We start from the raw sequence: 21,320 nt of genomic DNA, 5'->3' as shown, positions 1-21,320 counted from the left end.
TTCTTGTTTTGTTTTTGTTTAAGATTTGTTGGATCAGTGGATTAGTGGAGATCAACAGGAAAGAGGGAAAGTGAGACGGGGGAGACATGCAGCAAAGGTTGTCATGAACGGGTCTCGAACACACTTTCAGGACAGAGCCTATATTATGTGGCATGCGCCAAATTTGGTACAAATAATCTTTGAAGGTCACTCTTCGACTTAAGAAACCGGGGCACTTGAAAATCAAAGATGAAAAAATTAGACTGATTTTGCATTTCAGCATATTATCTTTGGCTATACTTTTATGATGTCAATCACCAAATAGCACTCCCATAGTATGTTTCTGAACATTTGCAAACGGGAGTTAACTCTTTGAGTGGCAGGTATTCATTTAATCCATCCGCCTGTTTTCACCCCCCCCCCCCCCCTCCCCCCCATTTCTGATAATGTCCTTCCTTGTCACTCCTATAGCTCAATTCTGCCACCTCCAGCTGTGTCTCCTTTTCATCAGTGCCACAATTTCCAAGCCGTACAGCAGGCTGGTCTCACTACCATCTTATACATCTTCCCTCTCACTGGTACCCTTCTGTCACATAACTCCTGTCCTGACACATACATTCCATATTCTCAACACACTGGCTTCGCTTGCTAGAACATTTCCATCTCTCACCTTAACCTGTTGTACTAATGTCCAATCGGTACAAATCCTATTCTCCCTCACCACTCTTCGCCTCCCTAATTTCCTTTTACTCCTGCCTATGCTGCATTCACATGGAATCAGGCAAGCGGTAGATGGCAAAACCTGCTGGACGGCACAGAACGGTAAAAAGATTAAATATTTTAACATTGATGCCTTCTACCGTTACTGCCGCCGGTTCTGGTTGCCGGGCTGCCGTGCCGTCCTGTTCCGTTTAACGTCCTGCTCCCGTCCACTAAAATTACTTCCGGTTTGCCCTCTACCGCTTGCCTTATTCCATGTGAATGCAGCATTACTTCCGGTTTGCCCTCTACCGCTTGCCTTATTCCATGTGAATGCAGCATTACTTCCTTCATGACTCTGGCTGCCTTTCTTATCTCCTACCTGAACTCCACATTATTTCTTCATCTTCCACTATTTGATATTTTTCTCTGTTAACACACCTAACATCAGCTCCCATCACTTACCACAGGACTTAAGCCATGGTGTTCAAGGTGCCCGGGTTCGAATCCATGACCTTGTTGTCCAAAGGTGAGAGCTCTACCAACTGAGCACAAATGCTCATATCACACACACACACACACACACACACACACACACACACACACACACACACACACACACACACACACACACACACACACACACACACACACACACACACACACACACACACACACACACACACACACACACACACACACACACACACACACACACACACAGTCTGACTTTCTCTTCAACTCAACCTGTTGATATACTCTTTCTTTAGGATTATACTGTACCTACTATACCCCCTTTCTCCTCTCCTTCACCTGGATGGCCCGGTTAAAAAAGTTAAAGAGATGACCCAGAGGAATGTTCATGCCAAATGTCACGCTTGTATCACAAAATGAACGATCGTTAACTCTTAGCCGCTGTACTAACTCTGCTTTGAAGTATTTTGAGTAGCATTCAATGTATGACAGGTGCTATAATTAGGTTTATCATTATTTATGGTCTACCAGGACAATCAGTTCATTATCGTTTCCTTATTATTATTATCAAACTAGGCTTATCCACGTGAACCCTTGGGCCTTGACTATTTTCTGGAGGAGATTTGGTCAAGAGGGAAACAGAATGGAGACAAGTACATATCCCTGGGGGATCTCAGTCAACTAAGCAGTTAGTAGTATTAAAGGGGTTTAAATAGTTAAGGGCCCAGTTTTGCATCTATCTAATGCCTCACTGATCTAGACTATATACATGCTACAAATAAATCCATGGTTATTTAGCAGCGTAGATGCATGCCTAACCAGGCCATGTGAATGCAACTCAGCCGGCAGACCAGTACAGCAGTCCTTCTGTTTGCAGGTCAGAACGCTGTACACTTTTGTTTGTGATGGTGGGGGTAGGGGGGAGTGGGGGAGCTTGAGCGTGTTATGAAAATACTGGGGGTGGGGAGTAGGATAGGCGTGGGGTGGAGAGAATGGGGAGGAGGCGGCGAGGGAAGGAAGAAAATACAACCACCAAAACACAAAGAAAACCCACCCACGCTCTTTTACATCAGACTGACGCACGAGTGCTGACAGCGATCAGACAGAAAAGGCCACATAACCCCTCCCCTCCTGGAGCTGACGTAACCCCTCCCCTCCTGGAGCTGACGTGGCCATCAGCTCCAGCAAGCAGCCTGGCTGCAGGAGGAAGAGAGAGGAAAAAAACACCAAAACAAAAACACATCTCTCTCTCTCTCTCTCTCTCTCTCTCTCTCACACACACACACACACACACACACACACACACACACACACACAGTGCTTCCCAGACTGAGCCGCGAATAGCCACAAACAAACAAGCAACACAAAGCAAAGCGCGGGCCACCTCTCTCTCTCTCTCTCTCTCTCCCGGCCATGTAAACAGGCAGAACGCTGGAACACGTTGCGGGGGGAGGGTGGTGGTGGGGGAGATGGCATCGACAACATGGTCTATCCGACCGTGCGCCACCTCCAGTGTGCCGGGTTGAGAGGGGTAGTGTTACAGCTTACATACAGTGCAGTGCATACAATAACTACAAAGTTATTGGTTTTGTGTACCATTTCGGCTTTAGCGGCTCCAAATGGGATGGTGTATCTTCATAAATTAACCATCTTTGGCTGCAGCCCCACATTCAGCACCCATGGGGTCCGTGTCCACCAAGATGTTATTTTCCCGAGGGCAGTGTACATGTTTTTAATTTACTTTCAATGGGAGCACCGCGCATTTACCCTATGCTGGAAACACCAGCTGCGTGATAAGGCGCTGAATTACCAGGAGTTGAAATAATTTCAACTAGGGTGTTTAGAAGCTTTTTTAGATGAGCACCTGGCGTTTTCAGGCTTTCGTGAACTGCACCTGAAAATGGGATCCACGACGGAGACTATATGCTGCAGGAGACATGCTGCAGTGGGTATCTGTGTGTGTGTGTGTGACACACACACACACACACACACACACACACGTATGCCACACACGCACGTCTTACCCTTACCCACGGTACTTATCAGTGCCAGAGAGGCTCAACAGGCTGAGCTGAGCAAGCGAAGCGCGCATGTCTGGACGATAAAGGCACATTTTAACTTAACGAGATAAAGAGATTGAAAGACGAGGTGCACTTTAATCATGTCCACGGAGGAGGGGTAGAGCTGAGCACACAGTATACATACCCAGACACATACAGTATACAGTATATATATATATACACACAGAGAGAGAGAGAGATTTTTCAGGCCAAAAACCCCTTAGCTGAGAGAGATGAAGCAGGGGCCCCCACTACATATTGGATTCATGTTAAATGTGTTTTGCAACGACTTAAGACGGATGTTAGGTTCTTAGCTTACTTATGATCCTTGATGACTATTTCTATGTATTTGTGATTTGATGTATTACCACCATGTGTTGTCCTTGCCTACTGTAAGTCGCTCTGGATTTGCTAGATGCCTAAATTGTATACACCTGTATGTGATGCTAATGGTTCTAATTAGCACACACACACACACACACACACACACACACACACACACACACACACACACACACACACACACACACACACACACACACACACACACACACACACACACACACCACACACCACACACACACACACACACACACACACACACCACACACCACACACCACACACCACGATTGATGCTATAGAGCGTCGCAGTCACACCCCGAGAGAGAGACCCGGAAAAGAAATCCCCGTTCATTTTCCTCATAGACTTTTCAGAAAGTATTTATTTAAAGACGTTTACGCCGCGGACAAAGCCAACTCTTGTCGTGACAAATCATGACAATAAACACAATGTTTTGGTCTAAACAAAGAATTAGAAAGTAGAAAAAAACAGCAGGTTACAACACTTTTTTTTGTTGTTTTTCTTCTTTGTAATTATTTGTTTGGTCCAAAATATTGTGTTTGTTGTCATGATTTGTCACGACTCGAGTTGGCTTCGTACAACGCTTAAAAGGTATTTAAATAAATACTTTTTGAAATGTCTATGGGAAAAATGCATTGAGATTCATTTCCTGGGCCTGGCGTCGTCATGAAAGGGGGCGGGACTGCGACGCTCTATTGCAATGTTTCTATAAGAACATATGTACACAACCAGCAGATGATGGCAATGATCTAAACATGTGCTGAATATACTATGCTATCGCATACGCCATCTTTATGTGTGTATCTTGTGTCTCTTTCCCTCTCAACTACCTAAAGATGGAATGCGCGTGCAAAACAATTTCATACACTTGATCTGACCTGATAATCTGTGATGTGACAAATGAAACAGCCTAGCAGGACCAACGGTAGGATGACATTTGAAAACATGTCTTTATTCACTGAAATCTGACTAACACATGATAATCACCTAGTGATGTGGTGGAGTGTCACATATGCGCTGGGGGGGAGGGGGACAATATTCGTTTTACTTGTCATCAGTACACAGTCTAACTATTGTGCGTTTCTACGCATGTAGTTCCAAGTTCAAAGGGAAAACGGGATTCACAACAGCTTGCTGCTCAATGACCACATTGACTGTGTAAAACCCAAATACAAGATTGCCAAATTGTAAATTGCCTTAAAACCAAACACTTATCACACATGGGCTTATGTAGCCTATTTGTTTTTCTACACATGAGCACAAACACAACTGAAGCACGTTGTGCACTAGGGATGGGACGATAATATGAACATTCATGTGACGTCACAGTCAGTCATTGTAGCCAAAATAATCAAATTATGCCACAAAAAAATGACACTCTTGTAAACCACCTCAGCATCCATATTCTGGGGCGAACATTATCCAACAATAGCAGATCTACAAGCATACAACTTGCCACACTGTGGAAGTTTGGAGAGTTGGATGAGTGAGAGAATATGAACTTGTTCACGTCATTGACGACATGCGCCAAAAATCTGATCTACAAATGGACAACGCTACGCGGCGATACCTTGTAGATCTGCACTTTCTGCAAAACACCGTTGTACTACAGGGAAGGTTATGATGGGCAGCAGCAGCAGCAACAGTAGCCTAGACTACTAGAGTACATCACTCTTTTCAATGAGACAACATGACTGTTACTACAACAGAGGATTTATTTGGATTTTACCTTCATTTAATCAGCTGTTTATGTTCGTGTGGAATGGTTGCTGCATGGTCTGAAACATAATTCCTACGGCCCGCGGTGGAACCAAATGGACCCGTAAGGGTCTACCAACGGACAGGGCAGATCCATTACTGTTGTGGACCTGGGTCATTGCTGGATAGCGATTTATAGTCAGACTATACGTTTCCCTTTTTAATGGGGGTGCTGGTTTGGACTGAGTGGACGAAACCAAGACGACAGCCAATGGAATATAATATGATGTTTTCTTTTCTTTTTTTTCAGCAGCAGGTACAGTAGGAAACGCGTCGCTCATTCAATCGTTTGCAGCTGATGCTTCAATCTTTGGATTATGTGACTGACCACTTATCTTAGTGTGTGGACGTGAAGTGTTTTATTATGTCATTCATGACTCATGAGTGTCTCCAGTCGCAAGTTGTGACTCATGCGAGCGGAGTTGCGCTCACATGCGCATAAAATAATAAATATATAAATACCGTAAGCTCGGAAATCTGATGGTATCAACACCGTGGCCGGTTCTTCCACGGTATTACCGTAATACGGTATACCGTTTCACACATAGCCACGATGCGTTTGTGAGCTTGTAGATCTGCTATAGTCCAAAGTAATCTTGGAGACAAGTGAAACATTTTGAATATTTGTTGTGAAACTATACAAATCTGGGAAAGGGCTCACAAAATACTTGTAGATGGTGGGATTGTCCTTGACATGAAAATGTTTGACAACCACTTGTTTAACCCATTCTGGCATAATTATGTTATGCTTTAGCTATTGAAAAATAGCAGATCTGCTATTTTTGAAAAATCGAAGAACCACTGACATAGAAACATTTTTCAGAAAACTATCAGGATGTAGAAGACATTTTTAGAATCTGATCTCAGGTCAAAATGGGTTAAACAACATTAGGAAGCAAGCCCCAAATAAACTACTACACTTTATAAACATGCCCCCCCCCCCCCCCCCCAGTAAGCGGACATGGCAATGGCAACACTGGAAGGCAGTGATGAGACAGGCATCAGCCAGGTTTAGCCGTGCTTTAGCAGTGCCGCCGGGAGGGGGGAAGGAAGAAAGCTTTTCTGTAAACAGCAGAACAATTTAAAAACACAGAAATAGCTCTGTGAGTCAGGTGCACGTAAACTTTGAATGCTAAATATTCCATGACTTCCTCATGGCTTCTGTGACGCATTAAAGGCATCCCCAAGTGGTATGAAAGGCAGAGCGAGGTGAACGAACTTAAGAAGCCTGTACAATGTGGCGTTCCTTGAAACTGAACTGATGACAGAGCTGGGTTTCCGAATCGATCTCTGGAGGGATAAAAAATAATAATAAAAAAAAAAGGAAAAACAAGACATGATATTATATTACTATTATATTATTTTGGTCAAGTCTTCCAATCACACTCGGGCTGGTTGGTTTAAACTTGAATATCAATGAAACCCTGCCTTCTGTGGTTAAGTGGGCCTGCCTTCTAATTATAATCGCTATTCTGTGCCACATCTTTCAGTGCAACTTATATTTTAAAGGTACAGTTGGGTGCCACCGATATTGTCCCTTATCATTTGACCCATTTAGGCCTGACCTCAAAATTTTAAAAAATCCTTCTAAATCCTCCAGTTTTCTGAAATAAATATTTTCACAATTTTTCTAAAATAGCAGACCTACAAAGTTCGTAGCTATGAGCTTGTAGATCTGCTATTTTTCAATAGCTAAATTATAACAATGTTTAAAACACCAAAAGGGGTTCCCGCCCAAAATGGGTTAACTGTCCTTTTGCGCAGATCACGCAAACCTCAGCAAAAAGAAAAGGACAATATCGATGGCCTCCAACTGTACTATAACATGTGTCGCGCCATTTCACTTTCTCAAAAGTAATTTGCATACACTGGAAGAAGCCACCTTTTGTGTGTATGTGCTAAAACTATGTTTTTCACCACGCAATGACAGATAACTTAAATGAGACAAACAACAACAACAACTCCAGATTCAGGGTTCCCCTCTCCTGGAGTTGGTCCTGAAATACCAACTAAGCCACACAGCAATTCGTTTTCACAAAGCCAGTTCAGTATCCGTTGTGACACTCAAACCGGCCTCATAACTAAAGGAATACTGAAATATACAGTATGGACGGTGGTGTAACATTGTAGACCTGCTGTTTTTGTCTAATGTTCCTACCGGAATGCTTGTGGTTAATTACCACAGATAATTAAGGGGTTTTGTATGTGAAAGCAAGAGGAAGACTAATTATTATCTAATCTAATTGTCATTGTTGTCATTATTATTATTATGGACTGCCATTTAAGTAACATTGTTACAAATTGTGTATTGTATTGACGTCATTATCATTGATTATTCTAACCGTTATTATTGTTATCACTTAATTTTATTACCATTGCTAGAACTTGAAGCAATCAGCATTACTACCACAATCATTTGTGTTGGTCTTCATTGTGGGTTTAGAGAGACAAGGTCTTCTAACAAGTCTGCTTGTCTGTTGGACGGTAAATATCGCCATGATCAATACCTCTGCCGAGCATCTTTGAAGTCACGAACACCTGAGAATCGTGAGAAAAGACTGCGATAAGAGTGTGGGAGGTTTCCTTTTAACCATGCCCTGAGGGAGTGTCAATGGGAGGCTTCCTTTTAATCATGCCCAGAGGGAGTATCAATGGTTAAAGGAGAATGTTCACCCTGAGGTATGCTTACGCGGTTCCAAGTTATCGACCATTAACCGTTTGATACACTCCAGCATTTATTGATCTGTATAGGAATGTGTTTAGTAGGTGTTCGCACGTATTCTACAACTCGCACACACAGACCAACTGTGTTCTACTGTTGATCTGCTGCATTTCTCACAATGATTCTGCACCAGGGGTCCTGGGAGGGGTTCCAGGGGGTGCCCAGCAAAAGTAGTTAACGTAGCATGTCAGCTATTCAGAAATATCAGGCTCTACAAGCTCACAGCATGGCACAAAGTGACGAGCTGCAAGCTTGTATATCTGCTATTTTTTTAACATTTTTGAAAAATCTTGAAAGAGTTGTATAATTACTAAAAGGTTTGAGAACTGCAGATTTAGAAGGCATTATTTTGTAGAACTAGAATCAGCCTCAGGTTAACCCATTTTGACCTGAGATCAGATTCTAAAAATGTCTGTACAGTTTTCTGAAAAAGCTAAGTTTCTATGTCAGTGGTTCTTCAATTTAAAACAAATAGCAGACCTACAAGCTCATAGCGCGCCACTCGGTGGCGCGCTATGAGCTTGTAGATCTGCTATTTTTCAATAGCTAAAAGGAACCAAAAGGGGTACCTGCCCAAAATGGATTAAACAGGCAGCACTGGGTGTAATTCCTGGGCATTCTGGGCGGTTGATCTCTGCCTGCCCAGTGTGGCAGGTGTTCAACACAGCTCCATCCTGGCAGCGCACGGCAGACTCAAGTCTACCTAATGGATGGACCAGCAGGGATGTTCTGGCTCCTTCATTACGGACACCACATGTATCTATGACACCCACAGGTCCACCAACTACAGTATAAAGACCTGAGGCGCTGTTTACAAATGACTTCTAAACCAGTAGTTATCAAACGTTTTCGTAATTCAAAGTTATTAAATTATTATTATTATTAATAATAATTTATTTTAACAATCAAAAAGATTTTTCAAAAATGTTCAAAAATAGAAGATATAGAGGGTATGCGCATGCTTAAAGTGAATGGAACATCGAGTGGCAAATCGAGTGGCAAAGCAACATGCAAAGTGAGTTTAACATTGTTTAATGTTGTACTGGTAGCCAATGCAAAAATCTAAAATTACATACTTTACCAGTTTTAATGGGTTAAACTACCCGATTATCAAACACTGTAAAGAATGCCATTCCAATTACTTCTCACTGCCACACAAGTAATGCAGAAAAGTCAAGTCACACTTTTCCGTTATTTTTAAAACAGGGCTTAGTGGTTCATATGACATTTGGATAATCTCTGGATGTATAGACCTAAAGACAATTTTTATGTTTTTTTTGTTTTTTTAATAATTCACTTGTATCGACCGACACAGGGAAGCACGGAAAACCAAGTCCATGCAATTAGAGAAAGCAGCATGAAGTGGGCCTGTATCCCCAGAGTGAGTGAGTGGAGCACTGGTCCAACTATGATGTGGCAGAGTCAGACACACTGATGAGAGGACAGATGGATGGAGTGGACTGGCTGCAGCCACCAGTCCATCAGGGAGCTACTGTAAGTAGGCAGTAGACCATTATTAATCAACAGTGTTGGAAAACATACTCCCATGTTTAATTAAGTAAAACTAAAAGTATCAATACTGCAATGTAGAAATACTCTGTACTTCTTTTATATAGTAACAAAGGTATTGGTATCAACATGTACTTAACGTAATGAAAGTAGAAAGTACTCATTATGCTAAATGTATCATTTCACAAGTTCAAAATGTACAATCAAATCTTTTGGAAATAGCCGCTCTACATGCTCACAATGCGCCGCAATGCCAAAGACAAACTCATAATGCTCCAATGTTCAATGACAGAAATTAAATTAAATCGTTAATCAATTATTTGAGTGACAAATAATCGGCAAATGAAATTTCAGATCCTAATTACAGGTCCAGTGCAGTCAAGATACTAGTCTAAAGGCCGTTGCACCTTAGAGTATATATGAATAGAGACGGCACCCGGAGGAAACCCTGAGGCGCAATGGGCATAGTGGCCGAATTTGGTATTGCAGCGTGGGCCAAACACATGAACACGCTGGTCCGTTGACTATCATTGCGCACGTTCATGATGACACGTGAACGCGGTTTCAGTGCAATGGCAGCGCGTTCATGTGTTTGGCCCAATCAATCCCAGAATGCACTCTGTTCCTACAAGGAAGGAGGAGTGAAATCGCCTCATGCGCTTTTGAGCAACTTAATGCAAGTGGATGGGAGGAGAACTCGGGTGACGTCTCTATTCATATATACTCTAAGCGTTGCACACACCGTGGACATGGCAAATGAGAGAGAGAGAGAGAGAGACATGCAGACAAAAAGAGAGAGACAGACTGAGAAAGAAAGAGCCCAAAAGAGACAGAGAGAGAAAGAGAGAGGGGCAGACAGAGACAAAGATGAAGATAGACACACACAAAAAGAGAGAAGAGAAAGAGATAGGAGGAGTGAGGGAGGGAGAAGCCACAGTGCTCTCTTTAGCCCAATTCACCCTTTGTCAAGTCCCGCCCGTTGTTGTGCCCCTCTTCGCACCCATTGGTTGCAGTTTCGTGGTTGGATAAAAATCCTCTCTCTCCATCCACTACCATTGAAATAAGGTGTTTTTCAGTAGCTTCGTATTGATATTCTGTGCATTCAATTCTTATTTTAAACTTGGTGTCAGTAAAAAGGAACATCACAGGTGCAGCATGGTGACAGGGCATATCATGTTTGTTTGTCAAAATTCAATATAAACAAGGCGGAACCAGGGCGGAACCAGGCAGAAAGAGCCTGCTGGTTAGTCAGGCAGGGACCAATCAGAAGGCTGACAAAGGGTGAATTGTCAATGTGCCAGAGAGACCGTCTTGGCTATTGTGGCAGAAAGCACATCTCTATCAGGCTCAATAAAAGCTCAGTGGGGCTGGAGGATGCTTTCAGCCATTATGCGCAGGCTGAATCATCCACGGTGATGTGATTCACCGGTGGACTAAGTCAGATACTAATCAGCCTAAATGGTCCCGGTGCCGAGTAGCCCTCAGTGGCAGCCAGAAGTGCAGCCGGCCCAGCACTGGGCAATGCGGGCAGCTGCCCACCCAATTGAGCCATTGCCCCGCTGCTGAAAGACAAATGATGATAATAACCCAAAGTCTCTGCTTAACGATAGATGGTCAGGTACTCGGGCAGCAAGTCACCTTTCCCTATAGAAACCTCATTCGCCACTACAGTACATTGGAGCGACATGTGATCTTACGGAAGAGAAAGAGAGGCACAGCCTTTTCCGCAACTTGTCAGAATCGAAGGTGGGTTCGAACAGCCAGAGCGCACCCTAGATTCTGACAAGTCCCGGAAAAGACGCGCAGTGATTGGCCAGTAGTCACTTTGAGAGGCAGCGTGCTATGCCAGGGCTCGAAATTGCAACCATTTTGGTTGCAAATGCGCCTGAATTTTAATCTTTGCAACCTAAAAATATAATTGGGAGCATCAGTGCCACTGCAAGTAATTGCTGTATATTGCTGTATTACATTACTGTAATGCAACCAAAATAAACGCCGTCATCCAACTGCATACAGTATACCCCTCTCTGCTAGCTGCAGAAGCTCTTGATGCTAATCTAATAGCATGTGTTTAGTTGAGTACTCATTGGTACAACGCTACAGGATGTCTTCTACATACAGTAGCAGTATTCTCGGCATATCATTACGGTCCATGAGTCCGTCAGAGAAAATGCTCCGGGCACCGACACCCCCCTAGGGTATGGGCACCGATGACACGGAGGAGAGAACACGCCGCCAGCACCCACAGCTTCCCCGGCGGGAATCGAACCCGGGAACTTCTAGCTGCGAGGTGACAGCGCCACCGTGCCCCCGTAATGATGCTTTTCAAAGTGACTTTATTCTGCCGCTCTCTCACTTTGCTTTACTGGACCAAAAGATTTGCCAATACAGATGTACCTGTAGGCTGATATGGGCCACCCTATGACATTGAGATGGTCCTTCAGTACGGTCCGGGTATCTGTGAGGTCGTGTGGGCGTTTATAAGGCCTCCTCTGTGTGGACGAGGAGAATACCTGAGGGGGAGGGACGCTGAACTGTCCCTCTCTAATTAGCCTCCTGCTCACCCAAGCATTAGAGGCAAAGGGTTGCTTTTCTTTTTAAGTTTCTATTTAACCCATTAGGACCAGGGAAGGAAACTGTGTCATTTTCGATTTTAACCACTTTAACCTATACTATTAAAAAATAGCAGATATAAAATCTCATAGCACGCCACAAGCTGTAAATGTGCTAATTTTGAAAAAGGAAAAAATAAATAAAAATAAATAACACTTGTGTGAAGTGAGGGGCTTTTCACTTCTTTAAAACAAACATAGAAAGTCCATAGACTTGGCTGCACTTTAATGTTTGATTAAAACTCCTTCAAGCACTTTAACTGCTTAATTAATTAATCTTTAACCCCCTTTGACTGATTTTCTTTTTAAATAGTTAGAAAAACAGAGGAGATCATATTGCGCCGCTTCGTCCCATAGGATTCCATTGTGTGGGGGTTTTCCACTGGCTCCCACAGGCAGGGGGAGACTCAGATTTTTCCGGTCATGTGATCCACATGTGTGACGTGTCACAAAGAACCAGCGGAAAACGTATGATGTTTTATTAGTCATCAAAAGCCCCCTCCAGTCTCAACAAGACAAAACTCGGGCTTCTTGTGTTTAGCAGTTTAAAGCCTTAACCACACCAAAGGGTCAAGACGGTTTTAGCGTTGTCCCTGTGGTGTGATATGTCTTGTTGCATGTTGACCCACATTGACCCTAGTGATTCAACGCATGGAATTCAATGGCCCAAAACCACACGAAAGGGTCGAGACGGTTTTAGCGTTAACTCCTTGCAACCGTTTGGACCCAAGGAGTTGCATGGTGACCCTTTGGTGTGGTTAGGGCTTAAGACTGATTCATCTCAGGAAACTCTGGCAGTCTAAAGCCTTAACCACACCAAAGGGTCAAGACGGTTTTAGCGTTGTCCCTGCGGTGTGATATGTCTTGTTGCACGTTGACCCTAGTGATTCAACGCATGGAATTCAATGGCCCAAACCACACCAAAGGGTCAAGACGGTTTTAGCGTTGTCCCTGCGGTGTGATGTCTTGTTGCACGTTGACCCTAGTGATTCAACGCATGGAATTCAATGGCCCAAACCACACCAAAGGGTCAAGACGGTTTTAGCGTTAACTCCTTGCAACCGTTTGGACCCAAGGAGTTGCATGGTGACCCTTTGGGGTGGTTAGGGCTTTAGTGTTAAGAAAACATTACACAAAACATAAACTTGGCTGCCACATGACGTAACGTTGGGTGCTGGGTTTTTCTGGGGATGAGGGACCACCATCCAAGTCTATAGATTTTTGAAAATCCATTGACTTGGCTGCCATATGACGTAATTTTCGGAAGCCAGACGAGACATTAGCTAGCGCCTCTCAAAAATGGACAATTTGTGCAAATCTTTGAATTTATTTATTCTTTTAAATCAAAATTTTTAACTCAAATCTTTACTTCTGGGAGTCCCTGGAACAAAATATTTTGAGATGGGGGTTGGCTGCCAAATACATTAATCTTGGGGCTCCTTGACATGAAATGTTTGAGCACCACTGATAGAGCAACATAAGTGTTTCAGAAAACGGAAAGGATTTAGAAGACATTTGTAGAATCTGCCTCTTAATGGATTACAATCAGGTTTTAATGGGTTAAAAAAGATTGCCTATTCACATTAAGCAACCTTGTCACGTACCAATTACACACATCCAGCTGCTAAAAATACATGAATGAATACACAAATAGGCCTAGGATGGAACAGTAAGGGGGTGGGGGGAGGTGTAGAAGCCGGTGTGATCCAGTTCATTCTAGCTTCACCATTCCAGGGTTAAAGGTTCAATTATGCGTGCACAAAACACCTACTCCACACACACACACAGAAATTCCCATAAATTCAACCCGTACCACGCACGTTAACACTTCCTCCTCCCCTTGCGTGATGGAACACACACACACACACACACACACACACACACACACACACACACACACACACACACACACACACACACACACACACACACACACACACACACACACACACACACACACACACACACACACACACACACACACACACACACACACACACACACACACACACACACACACACACACACACACAGCGAGCGGTGAGTCATCGCTCCGCACACGTCACAGAGAGACGAGAGCACCCTGTGACAGGCCAGTTAGCGGCAGTCACACAGGGTGTACTAGGCTTCCTCTCTCAGGACCCTGCTGTCTCAGCTCACCGATGGAGGGGCCATGTTTTATGTCCGTCATCCCTATTAGGGGAGCTTTGCTCCAGCTCATCTCGGGGGGCTGACGTGGGAGCGCAGGGGAGGGAGGACTGGGGGGAACTCTTGAGCCTGGGGTGAGGTGTGTGTTTGCAGCCCAGTAGCATTGTTGCCAGATTGAGCGAGAGAAATTTGCGAGCAAGCAGCTCTATATAAACAAGCCTGAATGAAGAAGACAACAACACAGTACCTATCCTATATGCATTGGCTAATTGGAAATAGCCGATCTACAAGCTCCTAACATGTCGCGATGGAACAACGCGTTGTGAGCTCATTTTGGGATTTCTTTGGACAAAAAGAAAGTCAAGTAGGGTTCGTCCCGACTTGTCAGAGTCAAAGAATCAACTCTTTTGGAGTGGAAGCACAAGCACAGCATGAACCAGCTAAATTGTATACTGCGTCATATAAAGGCTCTGAAAGCGTCATTGTTACGAATCCTAACGTTCGTCAAGTATTCACCCTGGAAGCGTCAAATCGTCTCTATTTATGGCTGTGTTATTGGCTATTTATGGCTGCAATGCTGCATTCATTGTCACTTCATGTTTTGCATTGAGCCTTCGTACCTGCCTTCTGTAAAGTCCCACATTGCTCACCGTCTTCCTCTTCCCTAGCAGTCAGAAAATACATTGTCTACCATGGTGTCACTGTGGCACTCATCTATTTCTCTGTGTGTCATTGAATAGAAGCTATAAGACACAAAAAACACAAACGCACGCACGGAGTCCTACTGACTGATGACCCGTTCATCAGAACGGGTCATCACTAGCTTTCTCAACAAATGTCTTCATAAAAGGTGTCTACTATCACCTATCATTTTGTTCCAAGCCAACTCCCTTGGGAAACTTTGTGACAGCTGAAAGGGGTGCCATTATCAACCTATATAAAAGGCAAAATTCTAAAAATATCATTATGCTTGCATGTGATGTGTCAAACTAGGGGTTTTTCATGATTCTGAATCCATTGCAAGCATTAGTTTTGCACGAAAAACACTCCTTGGGCTAAGTGGCTATGGCCGAATTTAGCCAAAGGAGTTTTTTTTTGTGCAAAACTAATGCTTGAAATGGAGTCATGAAAACGCCCTAGTTTGACACATCACATGCTACTTAAAGCATAATGAAATTTCGAGAATTTTGCCTTGTAGGTTGTTAGTGGTACCTCAACTTTCAGCAGCCGTCACAAAATGGAACAAATTGATAGGTGATGGTAGACAGACACCTTTATGAACACATTCATTAATGTGAAGAAAGCTAGTGGCAAGCATTTTCTTTTGCAGATTTCCACACATTTCGCTAATTTTCCCTTAAAGAAAACAAGTAATGTTTTGGGTGAACAACTCCTTGTACCCCAGCGTCCCTAGTATTCCAGAAAACATTTGCAGAAATCAACTGAGTTATGTATATATATATAGGGCTTAAAGTGGTTAAATTAAATCTAAATCAACGTGAGCTCGGAGGAATGTCGAGGCTGTCAAGCAATGCCAAGCCTCGTGTTCATCAACACGTGTTATTAAATCAGATTGATAGAGAAAAAAAGGCTGGTGAAACATTAATACGAGGAGGAATGCGACTGGAGCGACTGATAATATAAACCCTGCAAATAATTGTACACTTGAGATTCCAGACACAGTTCCTCCTTGAGCTTCTACACAATGTGCAGCATTGAACTAACGCAATAGCAGAAGTATTTTGGATTATTATTATTAATTTTTTTTTTATCTTGAAAGTGTGAGAACCATCGATTTAGATGTTTTTCTTTTGTAGAATCAGTCTTATATTAATGGGTTAGACAAAGAGGACTGCCACAAATCATCCGCACAAAACACATCATTGTCGAATCAATACCAGTGGGGGCGCGGCGACTACAGTTCATCATAATCCTTTATTTACGATTACAATTACAGGCCCCGCAGTTCCACTTGTCCCGCCACTCCCCACCGGCTGCCTTCCCCATTGACTGTGCCAACATCGTTGTCAGGCGTCAAGACTTCACGTCACAATACCAGTGTGCTCACAGACATCCAGGGGCGGGTAGAGCGGGCTGTGTGGATTGCCATCAGGACAAAATAACCGCATGTAACACATCTCACTCAAACACCCATCCTTTATGGCACACTGCAATTACAGCAAACGTTGATTTTACATCATGATAGTGTATCAGCGTGCGGCCAGCTTGCCATATCATCTGTCAAATTAAACGCACCGAACAATAGGGGGGAAGCAGAGTCGGTGACTGAAATGGGATGGATGGCAGTTTGTTTTGGTTATTGCCTGGATGTGATGGAAAAAACAAATGGAATCGTGTGGATCTAGGAATCCATATGGTATCAGCGTAAACGGAGTGGCTCTGATGTGGATCCCAGACTTCACGTGGCCAGCGTGTGATCAGATGCTTTGATGTTTTCATATTTGGGAAATGTTTCAGCTCGATTCAGACCTCATTGACTTCAGTCATAAAATTAAAATTAAATATTTCAGAATAATCACACTGATTAGTGAGGGGTACTCTGTCATCATACATCATCATACATCATCACATTCCGTGCTCAGCCAATCAAATCATCACATTCCGTGGTACACACAGACACACAAAGCTGGGCATAGGAGGGGCTAGCGCCCTCAAAAACATAAAACATTTGGTATGTGAAAGAAACATTGTGGAAGTATATACTGCAGACATTTGGTGCTTGTTGCCTGGTCCAGCGCCATGTTTCAGATTAGCTCTGGACAAACACACAGAAACAGGAAAAGCCTCTTATAGATGCCTAGAGTCTATAGACTCCTGCAGAAGCATGATTTGAAAACCTGTGCCATATTCTGAACAGTGTATGCAGTGAAAGAAAGCCTGTGCCATATTCTGAACAGTGTATGCAGTGAAAGAAAACCTGTGCCATATTCTGAACAGTGTATGCAGTGAAAGAAAACCTGTGCCATATTCTGAACAGTGTATGCAGTGGGCAGTGCCACTGCATTAGGGGCTGTCGGAACAGGAAAACATTTTACAATCTTTTAATTTTCAAATTGCCATTCGAATGTTGTTTAAATTTAGTTTCCTCCATAAATGTACTGAGTAATGAATCTAATGATGACTCACTTCCTGACCTACCGATGTGAAAACAAAAACGTTTTTATCACGTCACGCATGACCGAAAATAAAGTGTCAGTGCATGCATGGCACACTAGCAATAATAAATAAAGTGTCAGTGCATGCATGGCACACTAGCAATAAACGTTGTTGGTGCCAACCAATGCGTCTGCGTTGTGCACGCTCCCCGACGCACCTGTGTGTGACTGTGTGTCGTTGCATGCTGATATTTAAATATTAAAAATAGAGCATTAATGTTGGAATGGGATTATAGAGGAATAGTCTGCATTGTGTACATGTGTTACTGGGGCGCTAATTTCACAACTGCTGGACCCATCAAAGCCAAACTTTGTATGCACACTACTTGGGATGGGACTATAATCGACATCAGCCTTTATCGTGATATTTTTTAAATAAATAAAAAAGAAATGTTTTTGGCAAATGTTCCTGCCAGAATAGGGATTCTGGGGGTTCAAGTAATTAACAAAAGAGGCATTTTAAGCATATTTTGATTATCGCAATATCGTTAATCGCAAATATTTTAACTAGAGATGCCCCGATGCAATTTGTTTCAGACAGAGTACGAGTACTTTCTTTTAAGTACTCGCCGATACCGAGTACCGATAATTTCATTGTCATGCCTTGTAGTTCAAATGATACTGTAATGTTGAATTACCACAATAATAATAGCCTGAAATGATTTAGAAAAAATATCATTTTAGCAATAAAACATTTTGTTCTATTCAAACACACTCTAGTATTATCATTGTTGTGAAAGAAAAATGTTGACCTTGTAGGTGCCTTTCTTTCATTATGCTCGAGGCAAAAAAAAAACACCTGTCACAGTCCCTGCACATGTGCGGGGGGAGGGGTTTTTCTTTTCGCAAAGAAAAACAAGACAGGCAAAATAAACTTTGGCTTTTATATCTTTATAAGGATTGTAAGGACGTTGTGCTTATAACTACAAAAAGATTCCCTATTTGTAGCCTATACAGTCATGGATTACTTTGTTGGAACTCGTCTGATGGAAATAACTTTTAATGACCTGGGGCTGCGTCGAGACGAGTGGAGAGTCACAACGTAGGTTAATTAATGCTAATTTATTAATCTAGTAATAATGCTGCCCGCTGAATATACACAGACACAAATCTACACTTCATGGAGTACTTTTTTTTGGACCTGGCGGTCTGATATAAATGAAATAAATACTTTTAATGTGCTCCTGCTACAAGAAAGGACAACTATAACTATCAAAATGTTAATTTATTCATCCGATAGTGTCGCCCGCCGAATATAAACATAGATGCCGATGGATCTCCGTTCTACACTTGTCAGTTGTCATGTATGCTTGTAGATCAGCTGTTTTGGGCGCTTTGCTCATTTTGCTGCTGTGTTGGGTCAGACTTGCTCCCGTTGCATTGATCGTTCAGCCTAGTGTCAATTGAATGTTGTAGTACTCGTCTCAAAATATCAGGCCCGGTTCCGATACCGAGTACAAGTACTTTAGGGTGGTATCGGCCCGAGTACCCAATACCAGTATCGGCACATCTCTAATTTTAACACAATAATCTTGAGTAATTTTCATGTCGTTCCATTCCTACACGCTACCAATAAGCTACAGAAGTACCTCCACTAATGTTTCTTCTTTTTCCACACATATTTAATACTTTTGAAATATGGAAGTCCAAAGAGCTCTGATCAGGCTGAAACCCGCTTGCCCACATCATAGATATGAATGTCATAGATGCAGTGGTGGAAAAATACTCACATCTTGAAGTATATGTTTTAGAGTAAAGAAAAAAGGAAATACTCCACTAATGTAAAATTGTACTTAAGTACAGGATTTGAGTAAATGTACTTAGTTACTTTTCACCACTGCATACTGTGCATAGATGACTGACTCACTCTAGTTTTATTTATTCTTTAATGCCGTTCAACCACCCACATCCAGGGGATGTAACGTAACAAACACCTGTATGGAGGCAACACATTAAAAACATAAGATAGTAAGAGAACCTTCTTACCTGTGATACACTGAAACTGACCATCCTCTCGTCGAATAGTGAAGGCCTCACCTGGGTTTACCTGCACCAGGATTACCTGTAGAGACGCAGAGGGGACAGTTCAACAACAATAATTTATACAAATAAACCATTCATTGGTTATGGTTACATTTGTAACAATTTAGGCACATGTTGTCTTCCGTGTAGTTTTGCGTAGCCAGACAACTATTCCACAATCTCTGTATGCTATATAGAGTCTGGAACTACAGTACACCAATTTGAGTAAGGAAGCTGGCATTTCTGTTCACGAAAATATATTTTAAAATATTTTTTAACTTAAACTTTTTTCCCATTTCTGCTAAGCAGCAAGCTATATATGCTTAGATGATTTCTATTCATATTAGGACAAATTTGCGCGACTGTAAAGACAAAACTGAAGTGGGGAGGAGTCTCCACTTCCGCTTTATCGCTTACTCATGATAGAGCTTCTGTTGCTCCCGACGGTATGACGGAAGCATTTGTTAATTGCGAGAGGAAACATTCTGGCAACGTGAGACTATCGTCCGTGGAATAGCGGAGAAAAAAAGTCCAAAGGGCCTCCCTTTCTGGGTACCAGATGGGACGAGTGACACCCCCCTAGCCCTGGTCCAGAGCGAGTTCTCTCCAATGCCCTGCCAGGCGCTCCTCTGCTGCACAAGCAAAGAAAATCCGGTACTCACTCACCAAAACAATGGCTGTTGAAAGTGTATTCTCCAGGATGGGAGAATACATCCTATGTATAATATACTTGTTGGGGGCTTTTGGGGTTAACGTTAGGTATAACATAGTTTTACTGAGGTTATGGTCAGCTATTTAAAATGCTCATTTATTCATTGTATAGTCTTCTTTCTCTCAATGTTTCCAGGGCTTTTTGTGCATATTCAATTATATATAGTTTTGTTTTTCTTTTCCTTGCCCACGACAAACCCAGATGGAGAGACCTGGTGGCTATGGTTGGCTCTACGTGCCCTGAAGTGCAAGAGGACTAAGTAAGTAAGTAAGTGTAGGGACCACAAAGTGGTGAAAGAATATAAGACATTGTCTCTCCTCAATGCGTCATCATGGCATAAGGCCCTAACAAATCAGTACGCAAATTATATCAAATAAAAGGGACAACAACTGACGGATACAGAGATATCCATATATGCCCATAAAAGGGATGACGACTGACAGATAGACATCTCCATATATCTTATCAGCTGGATCACTGGTGCAACGTAGCTGCGAGGGCCGCTTGCAGCCCGATCTCTATGTGTGAGTACTAGTAGCTGCCCAAACCTCTAGTATTTTATACTTTGGCTATTTCTTAGACAGCAGATGCACACCTCAAATGGTTGGAGGCAGGTGCATAGGCCAAAGGGGCAAATGTACAAAAGGGGATCTCTGAAAATAAAATCAAAGAAACCGGTCTGGAACTATGGGCTTGCAGATCTGCTATTCTTGAAACATTTGTGAAAATCTTTGAGGTCACTGGAACACAAAAGTTTTAGGTGGGGGTCTGCGGAATAATCATACTATAATTAACACTTAGACCGCTATCATTTATTGAAAAATTAGGATCTAATTCACGCCAGCATTTTTTTAATTTGAGCTCTTATTTTGAAAATCCGCCATTTCCGGTCCACAACCGGTAGTCCTACGTTAGGAGTTTTCACACAGCTGGATGGGCCTTGTTTACAATGTGATTCCAGGCCGGAGCTCCGGAGAGCTCTAGATTGTCAGCTCTGTGCCGTCAAAGAAACGCTGTTTTGACCAAAAATGCCATCTGGGACAAGGAATAGGAGTTACAGGCGATTGAAAGAAATGGATAGAATGGA

General features: G+C 42.7%; 1 protein-coding gene across 1 annotated transcript in view; it reads right to left on the bottom strand.

The window, feature by feature from the left end:
* The window catches only part of fndc3a (fibronectin type III domain containing 3A), a 94,286-nt gene that overhangs the window by 48,189 nt on the left and 24,777 nt on the right, over positions 1-21,320 (bottom strand). Inside the window, exon 3 of the mRNA XM_079513617.1 lies at positions 19,486-19,561. Within this exon, the coding sequence (XP_079369743.1) occupies positions 19,486-19,561 (76 nt within the window). The remainder of the gene's footprint in view (positions 1-19,485; positions 19,562-21,320) is intronic.

This window comes from Electrona antarctica (assembly GCF_951216825.1).
Source record: "Electrona antarctica genome assembly, chromosome: 11".
Lineage (NCBI taxonomy): Eukaryota > Metazoa > Chordata > Actinopteri > Myctophiformes > Myctophidae > Electrona > Electrona antarctica.
This window is presented reverse-complemented; position numbering and strand designations above follow the sequence as displayed.